General features: G+C 39.7%; 1 protein-coding gene across 3 annotated transcripts in view; it reads right to left on the bottom strand.

Annotated features, from left to right (window-relative positions):
• Positions 1-13,142, bottom strand: part of PRKG2 (protein kinase cGMP-dependent 2) — a 118,231-nt gene extending 105,089 nt beyond the window's left edge. Inside the window, exons 1-2 of one of the 3 annotated variants that reach the window (XM_030917854.1) lie at positions 12,851-13,142; positions 2,436-2,909 (exon numbers count right to left, since the gene is read on the bottom strand). In XM_030917854.1, the coding sequence (XP_030773714.1) occupies positions 2,436-2,896 (461 nt within the window). In that variant the 5' untranslated portion in view covers positions 2,897-2,909; positions 12,851-13,142. The remainder of the gene's footprint in view (positions 1-2,435; positions 2,910-12,850) is intronic. The other 2 variants (XM_010354113.2, XM_010354112.1) reach the window with 2 other exon arrangements.
• Between the last annotated feature and the right edge of the window lie 1,172 nt (positions 13,143-14,314).

The following is a 14,314-nucleotide window of genomic DNA, read 5'->3' as shown; positions in this document are numbered from 1 at the left end:
GAGGATTGTTAGGGCATGGATGATACAGTTTTTGTCTCTTTGGGACTTAATCATTAAGAAATCTATTAGCCCATTTCTTTATCCTGACCACAACACAGACTTGTACCCACTTGGCTTGCCTTTATGGTGAGGAGAATAATCAATAATCCTTATTCAGGAGATACAATATCCTTCCTGCGTCCCATTCACTATAGACAGAAAGAAGTCTGGTTTGGCACAGAAATTGTATATAACTACTGATTTTTTTTTGCCTGGTTATAGCAGAGCTAATAATTTATCCTTAAATAAATTCAAGGAAATATGCTTATCTCAGATTTTTCAGCACCAGGAGAATGGTGTTTTGCCTCAAGATGAGCATATGCCTTTGAACAAAGTAATTGAACATAATCTTGGTTGAAGAGAATACATCTGGTGTCATATATAGGGAGAAGGTCAAAGAAGATGAACTGCTACTAAATTCTCTTACATGTCATTCTTCATAAAAAAGCACATTGATATTTGTAACATTTTTGTGAGTAAATAATAGATTATACTTATGTGTATATATATAGTAATGTAGTACACATTCTATAATATTATTATATATGTGTATATGGATACATATACTATGTAGAGTTCATATATCTCTGATATAACAAAAGAGAACACTGGATGATGCTCAGTTTTTTTAAAACAAATATAAGTTTGTGCCATCTATAATTTCAGAATTCATACCATTAAAAATAATTATTACTTTTGAAAGGAAACAGATGAGAAATTTTTAGACTAATAAAAATTTTGACTTAATAAAACTCTGCTGAAATCCAATATTAATCAAATTTCTTTCAGTCACAGGATATTACAATTAATAATCTGGCATCACTAACTTCCTTCACAAATATTTATTGATCATTCACTATGCTTCAAATACTGTCAACAAATTGATTAATTAAACCTCCCTTTATAATTCTGTGGTTAAAATTAATCATTTGTTTGTCTAGGTCAGATGTTTTATCTTCATTTATAATACTTATGTTAGTGAATAAGTTAAAGTTTGTTTCAATTTCACAGATCTTGCATTTTGCAATAGAGATTCAGGCTCGACCAAGGCGTTATTGAGGCAAAAGATTTAATTTCAGTTAATAAATACTCAGTTGAAAATAGTGAAGGAAGGGAACCCTAATTCATGATGTTTCTAATGAGTCTTTCCTGACCCAGAAAATCGAACTTTCACCCATAAAGAAATGTACGCGTGCACACACACACACACACACACACACCCCTATACATGAATGCAGTGGCAAATATTGATATGTTCTTTTAAAAACTCAAATTTTTAAAAGTAATTCTAGCTTTTAATTGTTCCCTCTGCCTGAAATCCTCTTTCTGCCTGGTTCATGCTGCTTGAAGTCTGCTAAAGGTCACTTCCTCAGCCAGGCCTTCATGACAAGCCTGCTTCTGTTGTTGTCTCCCTGACCTCCTTTCCCCTCACTCCAGATACCACCTGCTATAGTATTGGTTTGTATCATATTATTGATTCCAATTAATAATTACACATTGCGGCCGGGCACGGTGGCTCAAGCCTGTAATCCCAGCACTTTGGGAGGCCGAGACGGGTGGATCACGAGGTCAGGAGTTCGAGACCATCCTGGCTAACATGGTGAAACCCCGTCTCTACTAAAAATACAAAAAACTAGCCGGGCGAGGTGGTGGGCGCCTGTAGTCCCAGCTACTCAGGAGGCTGAGGCAGGAGAATGGCGTAAACCCAGGAGGCGGAGCTTGCAGTGAGCTGAGATCCGGCCACTGCACTCCAGCCTGGGCGACAGAGTGAGACTTCGTCTCAAAAAAAAAAAATAATAATAATAATAATAATAATTACACATTGTTGACTTGTTTCTGTGTATACTGCTTACCGCCCCTGCTAGAAAGGCTCTGTTTCTATTCACTGAGGCATACCTAGAATCTAACACACTGGCTGGCAGAGAGTAGAGACCAACATAAACTGGAATGAATGAGTGAATGAATTCATCTTTCTTTAAGGCTACAGTATGTTCCTTTTTCATGACACTTGAAGAGAAGAATGCTAAAATGTGACTGTTTTTTGCTAACATAGTCACAATTCACTATGATGTGTGTACATTTTTAAGTTCACTCCTCTAGAAAGAGAAGTGTACACTTTCTAATACTATTTCACACCCCTAGGGTTTTCAAGGTAATAGAAATAACTGTGAGTAAACTGAGCTCCTCACAGAGTGAGATACATAGTGCAATTTCTACTTTAAACTTCTGCCCAATGGGAGATTCTTTTGCAAAAAAAAATCATTAAAAAATCCCCTCTACCCCCACATCTGAAAGGGTTAATATGTTCTTTATCATTAAGGAGGCTTAATAAATATCACTCTCATATTTCACAACATTAAGGCCATCTGAGTTTAAAGGTTGTGGAAACTTCTTACCTGGAGTCTTTTCTGACTCTTGCTTTCTCAAAGGAAAATTCAGGGGGTTTGTTGAGGTCATAGGTCCGGGTTGTTGGCTCAGCAGACACGCCAGCCTTTGCTCCCCTCCTGCTATGGAGAGAGACCAATCCAGAGGTCTTCTGGTGGACCTCAAGAGGCACTTTATCTGGAGAAGCCTGAAGCGGGCTTCCTCCCTGCATATGCACCACATCCTGCAGCTTGTTCAGCTGGATGCACTTGTTCTGGAGCTCTTCTGTGAGTTCAGCAATGGCCACGGTCTGCTTCGACAGCTGCTCCCGCAGCTCCTTCAAATTGTACTCCCTCTCCTGGATCTCAGCATCCTTCCTCCTCAACTCTCTCTCCAGCTCTGTCACCTTGTTCCGCAGAGCATCAGTGGTGAGGTTCCCAGAGTGTCCATCTGGGTGCTTGGAATGTTTAGGTTTCACTGAACCATTTCCCATTTTGCTCAGGGACCTGAGAGGGCACAGAATTGGGAAGTATCAAGTGGAGTTTCACTTCCCAACAGTCCCCACCATTCCTCTCATTCCTATCTTGTTTCATAAATAGGAACACAGCAATCATCATTGCTTGAAAAGTAATAAATTTCCCCATGTTTCCAGAAAAAGAAAAAAAAAAGCTATCTATTGATTTCTTTTTTCCCTCCATGAAGAAGAGTTGGCATTTGGGTTCATTCTTACCTGTCCCTTTGAGAGCACAAGTATCACACCTAAACATTTTGCACAAATGGTCTGAGTTACCTGCTGTTTTCTCTGGATAGTCTCTCTGAACAGCTGTCAAAATCATCACAACAAAACTGTGACCTGGATGTTAGCATGGCAAAGATAAAATGCAAATGAGCAGCTACAACAACAGAGGTATGGAAATGTCATAACTTTCACAGCTCCCCATGCGGCAACAGTAAGAAACCTTCCCCAGATTTAGAAAATTACACATCTGCATTTCTCAGAAGACGGAAGCAGAGTTGGTGATGCTTGATTAGCACTTTCCTCCTGCTGTATGTATCTATTAAGTTTTTGCATTTCTGATAACACTCACTGCTAAAACACTTCTGAACTGTGGTCACCAACAGGAAGAAGAATTTTAAATTGTTCTACATCCTTTATTTTATGTCCAAAGTGGAGGATCTCCAACATGTACGACCCATGCCTGCAAGGCTCTATTCTTTTCCTATTAAGAATGTCCTCCTATATTGGTGTAGTGTGGGAAGTTATGAAAATTTCAAAAATTAAAGAAATGAATGTCCTCAGTTCAGGCCCCAAAGTAATCATGAATCTAGTGAGTCTCAGGATGTGGTACGCAGATCAGGGGTTATGAGGCATGATTTAGTTTATTCAGAACTTGTTTTAGTCTAATAGCTATGTATTTATTTTAACACATATTTGAAATATAAATATCACCACAAAGTTGTGATCTCATTGTTATTATTGCTTCAGTGAAGACTAAACTAGATATTTAGGCTTACTGCGTCAATTTGATGAAAATAAAAATAAATCATCTGCAGATAATAAGCACATATGAGCAGAATCATAAAAGTAGAACTTGAATGTGTGGAGTTTGGGAAATACTGCTCTGACTAATTATTATAATGTTTAAAAGCTCTTTAGACTACCTATTTAAACTTCATACTTTTACACATGCAGTTTTTGACAGCTGATATCATTTGGCTGTGTGCCCACCCAAATCTCATCTTGAATTTTAGCTCCCATAAATCCCCATGTCGTGGGAGGTACCCAATGGGAGATAATTGAATCATGGGGGCGGGTCTTTCCTATGCTGTCCTCGTGATAGTGAATAGCTCTCATGAGATCTGATGGTTTTATAAAGGGGAGTTTCCCCTGAACATGCTTTCTTGCCTGCCACCATGTAAGACATGCCGTTGCTCTTCCTTCGCCTTCTGCTACGATTATGAGGCCTCCCCAGCCATGTGGAACTGGGAGTCCATTAAACCTTTATCCTTTTTAAATTACCCAGTCTCAGATGTGTCTTTATTATAATAGCAACATGAGAACAGACAAATACAACAGCCATAACCCAAAAAGCATTATAACACTTGTAAACTAGGCTTGAATTACTTCTGATTATCTCAAATCAGAAGAAATGAAACTTCGCAGTTTTATAACCCACACATCTGCCCCTCTCTCCCTCCAAACTTCACACTTAAATAGAAGTGAAATACTTAGAGTTTTTTCACTAGTTCTACCAGAATAATAGTGACCTCTACAACAACAAAGGCACAGACGCAAAGATGTAACACAGCGTCTAGGTTTCAAACAGATGTGACCAAATAGTCAATGCAGATTGCCTACAATGGATGGTATAAACAGAAAATAAATGCATTTATAAAAGCAATCTTGAAACACCTAGATATTTCTCATATAATTCAGGTTCAAAGTGGTCATTAATAAACATTAGCCTTCGGAGAATTGCCTTAATATGTTGCAGAGATGTGGCAGGTTTAACCTTTAAGTTTCTGTTGACTTGGCAGCATTCACTGATCTTGTATATTATGAATATATAAGAAGGATGAAGAGACTAGAATTCAAAGAATTCGCCCTGGACATACTTGTATCCTGAATAAGCAATTCAGAATATGTTATATGGAAATCTGAGAATAAGCCTGAATGAGATTATGAATTGCAAGCATAAGAAAGGTACTCCAAAAATATTTTAAATTAATGTGTACACACATTTTTAACACGCATCAGTAAGCCATTTTCTAGACAGCCTTCTCAGTTCATGGACAAGTATTCTTAGGTCAATAGAGAAAGAAGGGAGATGTAATGGTAGGAGGAAAAGGATTTGCCTTATAAAGAAAAGAGCACATACAACATCTTTCAAATTTAATATTAAACTAACAACTCACTCATTTTTGTCCATGGAAAAATTGTTTACTAAGACCAAAGTATCATATACTATATCAGGGGCATATCCCATCATGGATTTGCAGTCAAATTTGACACAGAAAACAGTTTTAGCATTACAAATATGAAAAGGCTTAGAATCATTTTTGCTCTATGGATGGTATTCGAAAAATTCTGTGCCAACCCAATAATTTTACAAACTTGAAGCACAGTAGGTAGAGGATGTTAAATTCTCCCAAAAAACCAATTATCCTCTGGTTTAGTTGGAAGCTATGTAAATCTTTCAAGCTATTTAGAATTTCAAAGATGGGAAAATGAGAGTAACTCATCTTTCAAGTCACTAATTTAAGATACATAAGTAAGTTACTACATGGCTCAATACTAGTCTGATTTCTTACTTAGTTCATCCATTTAAATATTGTTGTCCCTGAAGCCAAGGTTTCAAGACTCTGGCTTCATAAAACCTAATTAGATTCACTCTGTTTCCTGTATCAGTCACTAAGATAAGCTATTCCTCAAATACGTATTGCTAGCCACAAAGAGAAATGAACCACAGAATGTTGCTCCTTCAATCTGGCAACTGCAGGTTATTAAAATCATTCTTACAGTCAGAGGGCAGCACATGACGTAATAAGAAATGAGTTTGGAGATAAAGATCAGAATTTAACATGAGCAATAGAGTCAGGCCAATTAGGGTTATAAAATAATCTGCTCTTTCTCAACCTTCTATGTATTCCTAAAAATCTTTGAGTCTTACTTTCTTAACTACAAAAGGGAATATATTTATATCTATCTCATAGGGTTACTATGATTATTACATTTGTAAAGTATCCCATACAATGCCTGGCAGGTCGCACACATGAAGTAGGTAAGCAGCTCTTATTATAGCATGTAACTAGAAACAGGCAATTAATGTCTTGGTGTGAAGAAAACCCAGAGAGGATCATTTCTGGGTAGGACAGAAGTCTAGTAAACTGAATGTCTTCCAACAAGAGTCTTTTGTGGGTTGTTTGTTTGTTTGTTTGTTTGTGGTGACAGGGTCTCCCTCTGAGGCCATGAGATGCCGCGGCCAGTGGTGCAATCACTGTAACCTGAAACTCCTGGACTCAAGTGACCCTCTTGCCTCAGCCTTCAGAGTAGCTAGGACTACAGAGGCACACCACCATGCTTGACTGATTTTTTTTTGTTGTTGTTGTTGTTGAGATGGGGTCTTGTACTATGTTGCTCAAACTGGTCTCGAAATCCTGTGCTCAAGCCATCCTTCTACCTCATCCTCTCAAGTGACAAAACTCTTTAAAGAAGCACATTATTCCTTTGGGAGGATGTGGCCAGGAGTAAAGGACTCTTACTTTTCCTGGATTCTATCTTCCATTGAGAAAAGAAATAATTTGGAAACAAACAGACTGCAAAACAAGTTCCCCACCTAAAGATAGAGACAAAAAAAGATTATGAATGACACGGAGCCAATTCATGACTCCAAGGATTTAATAATTGAAACTCTGTAATTCTCTCATGTAGCCCCTATTTATTTTCACACATTGCAATGAAATGCTTAAAACACAGAGGTCCACCTAAATATCTTTGAAGGCAACCAAAAACCATAGTTCACTGTGGGGGCAATACTCTTCTGCAGTTAGGTATAGGAGACAGCAATCAAATGAGTAGTGGCATTTCGCTAGAAGAGAGAAAAGCTATATACAACTACAAATTATTATATTAATGTAATCACCATTTAGAAACTGCTGTCCACCAAGAGGTAATTAGAATAGACATAAGAAAAGCAAAAGTGACTGTGAAGGCGCCTGCAGGCGGATTAACACCTGGCAGTCAATGTGGGAGGAATTAAGCTTTGTTTTCTGTTTTTCCTCCAGCCCTATAGCAGTTTGAAACCAGAATCTTGGCTCTGGTCTAGATAATATCTATTTCTCTCTCTACCCATCTGGAGTCTGTTATAAATATACACAGACAAACACACACACACACATATATAGATGTGTGTGTATAGCTACGTGTATATCTGTCAATATGGGAGATGGTGTAGTGCTGGCTAAGGTTACCGATTCAGAGTCCCAGTCGAAGCACTTTCATTTAGTGGTCTATATGCCCTCAGGCAAGATACTTGAGTGTCAGTAATGGAAGAAAAAGATAAAAACATAGAGAGATAGATAAAATAATGCTGCCTGTCATTTAGAGTTTTTAGAGGATTAAATGAGATAAATCATGATGAAAATTTAGCACAGGTATTAGCATAGAGTATTTGTTTAAGAAATATTAAATGTTACTATTATTATTACAGTTAACATTATTTATCTGACAATTTATCTTAGAAGAAAAACTTATTGAACAGAAAACATGTATTAAACCAACACAATATCGAGGAAGAACTGATACTATCCAACTTTAAGGCTTACTAATAAAGTAATGGTAATCAATATAGTGTTGTATTGGTGAAAAAATAGACAAGTAGATCAATGGAACAGAACAGAGATCCCAGAGGTAGACCTAAACAACACAGTCAACTGATCCAAAGATCAAAGAATACAAAAGAGAGCAAAGACAAATCAATGGAGAAAGGATAGTCTTTTTAACAAATTGTACTGGAACAACTAGGCATTAATTTTTAAAAAAAAAATAGAATCTAGATACAGACCTTATAGCTTTCACAAAAATTAGCTTAAAATGGATCACAGACCTAGATGTAAGACACAAAATTACAAAACCCCCCAAAGGCAACACAGGAGAAATTCTAGGTGATCTTGGGTTTTGTGATGACTTTTTGGATAAAAGACCAAAAAGCCTGATTCATAGACAGAAAAATATTGATAAATTTGACTTGACTAAAATTTAAAATTTCTGCTTTGAAAAAAGAGAATGAAAAAACAAGCCATAGACTGAGAGAATGTACTTCTAAAACATATGTCTAATAAAGGAGGAATTCTGAACACTCAATAATAGGAAAACAAACAACCCAACTGAAGAATGGGCAAAAGATCTGAGCAGACACCTCACCAAAGAAGACACACAGTTGGTAAATAAGCATATAAAAAGATACTCAACATCATAGGTCATTAGGGAATCTCAAATTTAAACAATAATGGGATAATACTACACATCTATTAGAATGACTACAATCCAAAACACTGACACCACCAAATGCTGGTGCGAATAGGGAGCAACAGGAATGCTCATTCATTGCTAGTGGGAACACAAAATGATACAGTTACATTAGGGGACAATTTGGCAGCTTCTTACAAAGCTAAATCTACTCTTACTCTACAAGCCAGCAATCATGTTTCTTGGTATCTACCCAACTAATACGAGACATATGTTTTCACTAAAACCTGAACATGAATGTTTATGGCAGCTTTGTTTATAATTCCCAAAACCTGGAAGTAACCAAGATATCCTTCAGTAAGTAAAGGGATAAACAAACTGTGGCACATCCATATAATAGTGTATTATTCAATAATAAAAGCAATATCAGCCAATGAGAAGACATGAAGGAACTTTAAATGCATATTGCTGGGTGAAAGAAGTCAATCTGAAAAGCCTATCCATTGTATAATTTCCACTATATAGCATTCTGGAAAAGACAAAACTTGGAGACCATAAAAAGATCAGTGGTTGCCAGGAGCTTGGGGAAAGACAGAAAGGAATAGGTGGGAAAGAATATTTACAGGGCAGTAAAACTATTCAATATGAGACTGTATTGACATATACATTTCATTATATACTTATCAAAACCCATGGAATATATAAAAGGAATGAACCCCAATGCAAACTATGGACTTTAATAATAATGCATCAATATTGGTTCCATCACTTGTAACAAACGTACCATACTGCTGAAAGATGTTAAGAGCAGGGGAAAGTGCTGAGAGGTGGGTATATAGGAACTCTGTGCTTTTTACTCAATTTTTCTATAAACCTAAAATTTCTATAAAATAGAAAGTCTATTAGTTTAAGAAAAGAATTATGTATTAAGAAATGAATGCAAGAAAGCTCATAGCACAGTCAAGGGACAGGCTGAAATGTGTGATGGATGAAAGGAGAGTAATGAATAATGAAACTGAAAACGTAAGACACTGAAAAATTTCCTATGCCACATTATGGTATCTGAATCTTAAGATACACTAAGTTTTCTAGTTATGTGGTCAGATTTGTCCTTTAGGAAAATAATATTCTCATAAATAAGGAATGGAGTAAAAAGAGCTTAGAGGAAGTAAGACAAGGGAAGATACTATTGCACCAATCCAAATAGGAGGTGATAGTTTCAGGATTAAAGCTCAGAGTCCCAGCACTACTTAATGACTTGAACTTCTTGAACTCGAGAAAAAAATTGACCATCTCCATGGTGGCCAGAGAGAAAAACATTGTCATATGAGATTCAATAAAAGTTACAGCTATATGTAACACTGCAATGTCCTTCCCTTCAATACATCATGGAAAGCAGAATTGATTTTTTAATGATAATGGGCAGTTCGGCTGGAAATCAGAGGGGTGAATTATACAGACGTTTACAGATAATATTCTAGGTAGATAGGAAACTGATACATTTGATGTTACCATTAGCTTGTCTCTCTAAAGTTCCTTTAGAAAATAATTGAATATATAAATCCCTGATTCTTCTCCCTGAAACAAAACCACACAGAGTTGTCCTTGTGAGAAACAGCTCACTTTCACATCAATGCCACAATTAAAAGCATCTGTCCATCTGACCTTGTGACTGTTGACCTGGGGCTCAGTTTGGAATCTACTGCTTGTTTTCTCTGTCCACACCATCCTGGCTAGAGAAAAACTTTCTCTTGACAGGAAATCATATGACCTTATTGTACCAAAGTTGCAGCTACTCTGGAGGTTGATTATTTCTTTAAAGTGCCTCCCCTCCCCACCCTCTGCCCCAGCAGAATGTTTGCAGCGAATTTTATGAATACCACATAGCCTATATTTGACTACCAAATTCAGCTATTTTGGGGGCTACATTAACAGATAAACAAGCAAACACACAGAAATGTGGGTCTGTAAGTCCAGGTCAGAAGATTATAGCTGACAGAATTTTTGAGTGGTGGCAAGAAGAAAGCGGATGAGGATTTGAAAGTTTACATCGTGGCGACCGGGTAAAAGGTAATGTCATTGACCAAAATGAGGAGCAGATTTGAGGGATAGGACGGCGAGTTTAATTTTGGATATACTCAGTTTGAAGCGCCAGTGGAAACTTTAAGGTAGAGAAGTTTGGTGAGCAGTAAGAAATGAGGGACAAGAAAAGCTAAAGAAAGAGGAAAGCTGAAAATATTAAGCAGTTATTGATACATAAATAGAGGTTGAAGTTGATGAATTGGATGCAAATGCCCAGGATATTGGTGATGAGGAGAGGAAGAGTGTCTAGGTCTATATGAGGTTGGAAAGAAAACTGTAAGATATGGTAAGAAGGTATTGCTTTGGTTAAAGTGAGAGAGGATGTGAAGAGATTAATATTAAAAGAAAAGGATGAGTAGGAGGAACACTGCAGGATAGCATCTCTAATGTAGTAATTAAATGGATGTGCACGGGAGGGCAATTAAAATGATTTCAATGTTTTGATCTTAGGAGGCTTGAAGGAAAGTAGTACTATCTACTCTTCATTCATTCAGTCATTCCAAAAGAACACATAAGGCACCGTGTATGGGCTAGGCACTGTGGCACTGACAGAAGTCAGGAGAATGAGCTTGCTTTGAAAAGACAGTAATGAGTCTGGATTTATACATATTGATTTTGAGATGCTTTTGGGTCATCATGATGCAAATGTCTAGCAGTTAGAAGCAAAAAAGAAAAGTCAAGGGAAGAGATTGCTCCATAGAAGACTTGAAGTCCCATTTGTAGATGAGATCACTAAAGGAGATAAGAAAGGAATGTCTCTATTGTTACCTATGAACAAATAGGTAATATCTGTGGATATTATTTGTGGGAGAGGAGGAGGAGGAGGAGAAGAAAATAACAAAGAAGGAGAAGGAACATGTGTACCAATAAGAGATTTAGGAGAAGCATCAGAAAGACCATGCAGATAAGATCCTTAAGAGGTGAGCAGGCTGTACTCACATCCCACAGGCCTGTCACAGGAAATGAGATCAGAGGGAAAAGTACTAAATCTGATTTGTCAAACAAGAATGGGGATAGACACCCAACTACAAAGAACCATGGAAAGAGCTGACACTAAGAGGAGAGCCTGCAAGATGGTATCACGGTTCACGTAAGGGATTTTTAAAATAATGAAAACTTGAAAATGTCTGCAGCTCCAGGATAATGAAGCACAGGAGATTGGAAAAATGAAAACATGGGAGAAGAAGAGATAATTGATAGGAAAAGTAGCCTAGAGGAAGCAAGACAATAAGGGATCACAGGCCTTGGGCAACAGCCAGGCAACATATACCTTCATTGTGAGGTGAATTCTCATTAGCCTCACTTGTAATGACTTCATAGAACTGGAGTTAAGGATTTCATGTAAAAGAGAAAGATGTCTGGGCATCATCTTTTCAGGTCGTTTATTCTTAGTCACACAGTGTTCCAATGGAGAGGATGCGCTCTAATTCTCCAAAGAGAATTCTCTACCATATTAGCCCATACCCTCCTGTGCAAAACTAAACAGGACTACTGAAAACAGCTAGTGTATGTTATGTGGGATGATCGCCTTCTTCGAGAGTTAAATAGAAACTTGCAAAGAAAAGAGACAATTTCTAAGAAACTGTAAGTATGACAGTGTGGTGGGGTGGAGGCAGGTGTATGTTGCTCTCTTCCTTAAAAAAAAAAAAAAAAAAAAAATTAAAAAGCCCCTGAGAACTTGGGGAACAAGATGAAGATCAGGAAATCAAGGCATTTGTCCCAGCGTCACTCTTTCTACCTAATTCTGCATACATTGTTTTTATTGTCAGCTCTAACCTCAGCTACTTTGTACTTGCACCTTAGTTCTTCTCAAAACTGAACCTATTTCTTTTTCTCTCATCCCCAAAGTAGCTGGTTTCTGGGCTTTGTTTGCTCTTGTTTCTTCATCACCGAGAAATACAGAAATATGAAAGCGCCTCACGGTGCCGAGAGTGACAAAAGGACACCCACACAAGTTTACCAGGACTCCTAAAAGTCCTTGCCTGAGGACTGTCCCCTAGCAACTACTCAGAGCTGGACGAAGCAAAGCCGGGAGCGCAAGCCCTGACAGCACCGCCAAGCCCTAGCTCGGAGCAACAGCCTCCACTGCCGCTCCTCCCTAAACCTAGAGAACCCTGAGGACTCCCCACTGAGGCTGAGCCTCGCACGCCCTCATCCGAGCCTCTAAACACAAGTAGCCTTTCCCTGCCTCCAGGAGCTCAGGAAACGCTGCCACACCTAGCGAATGCAACGCGTACACACGTCCACACTCAAACAGCACAATCAAGAGACCGGCTGGGTGTGGAATAGAGCCGCACATCGCGCAACGCATGCACAGCATGCACACGCGCGCACACCGACCCTGTCCCTCCCGGCGCGCCCTCACACCCCGGTGCCCAAGCCCCCCAGCCCACGAACCTCACCAGACAGCCGGGTAACTTTCCAGGTGCGCAGTTTGTCACCTCGGCGCGGCCGCCCCTGCGTCTCAGCGTCCTCTCCCACGCCGCGCTCCCCAGCTGCCTGCGGCGCCGGAGCCCAGCGCAGGTCAGCTCAGCCAACCCCGCCGTGCGCACAGTGCGCAGCGCGGGCCCGGGGCTGCTGGCTCAGTCGCTCCGGCTACGTGTGAGCCGGGGGCGCGGGTTAGCGCGATGCGGGCAGGAGCTGCGGCGGCGTCGGTGCTGCCGCCTGGCTCCGCGGCGGGGGCCGGTGCAGAGGAGACACGCAGGGAGGGAGGGAAAAGAGGAGGGAAGGAGGAGGGAGGGGGTCAGCCGGGGCTACTGCCTGGAGAGTAGGGCGCCGGCTTCCCTAAAGGTGGGGTCACCCGCGCGCGCACCCACACCAGCCCGAACCTTTACTCCCGACACAACCGCAGTGTGCACTTTATACCCCATACCCTCCAGAGTGAAGCAACTTAAGTAAGGCGATAACATCGTGGTTGTAAGCATTTTTGTTCATGTTATTATTTCTATTTCAAGTGTCTGGAACGAAGGAAGAGGAAAGTTCAGGGAGGTGTTCATTTTTTCCTTCCCCTCCCTTTCCTCCATCCTTCCAATCTGTTTTCACTGCAGGCTCTCTCCACTTCGCCTTCCCTCCCAGAGCTCAAACAGGCGCAGGTACCCCGGACATGCCTTCCTCTGTCACACCAATGCCCTTCTATGAAGACATGTGACCCCGAAGCAGCTCGTCGACGCGCCCCTCCCAGATTCTGGGGCCGTAACTTACATCTAGTTTGCCAATTCACGTGACGCTGGGGGCAGGGGTTGAATCCAGTTTCGAGGGACAGAGAGTATACCTTCCGAATCTGCAGGTCTTTGGGCAGGGAGCTTTCTTGATCACCCAAGTATATAATGCTCTCTCTTCGCCTTTTGAGTACATATTTTTTTCTTGAAGGGTGCAATATGGTTTTCTAAATATATATGTACACCCCACCGCATTATTTGCTGTGTTCTGGAGTTGTGAGATCTTCGTGTGGCTTTTTCCCTTTCCTCCTGCCCCTAGAGGAATTTCACCAGCAAATTCACGGAGGACAAGGGCAGTTTCTGTGTTGAGAGATGGAAAGTACAGTGAGGGTCTATTCCTCACTGTGCATCTAGAGAATGTTACAACCAACTCTCCTGGGTTTTTAAACCACATGGTGGCAGTGGGGCTCATGTAACATTTGTATACACTGTTACATACATAAACTTATATAAAAAATGAGGCCCGTGTAAAATATGTTGAATGAGGCCATTAAGTTTCAGAGGAGGAGGAATATAGTCCTGTTTGTTTTTGTGCTAACTGGAGGAAAATAGCAAAAGTATACAAAGTACTTTTTTCATGAAGTTATCCCAGAATTGGTACATTTTATACAGACCTCAAAAAAAAAAAAAAAAATAGAGGAGA

This window comes from Rhinopithecus roxellana, chromosome 2 (assembly GCF_007565055.1).
Source record: "Rhinopithecus roxellana isolate Shanxi Qingling chromosome 2, ASM756505v1, whole genome shotgun sequence".
In the NCBI taxonomy this organism is placed as follows: domain Eukaryota; kingdom Metazoa; phylum Chordata; class Mammalia; order Primates; family Cercopithecidae; genus Rhinopithecus; species Rhinopithecus roxellana.
This window is presented reverse-complemented; position numbering and strand designations above follow the sequence as displayed.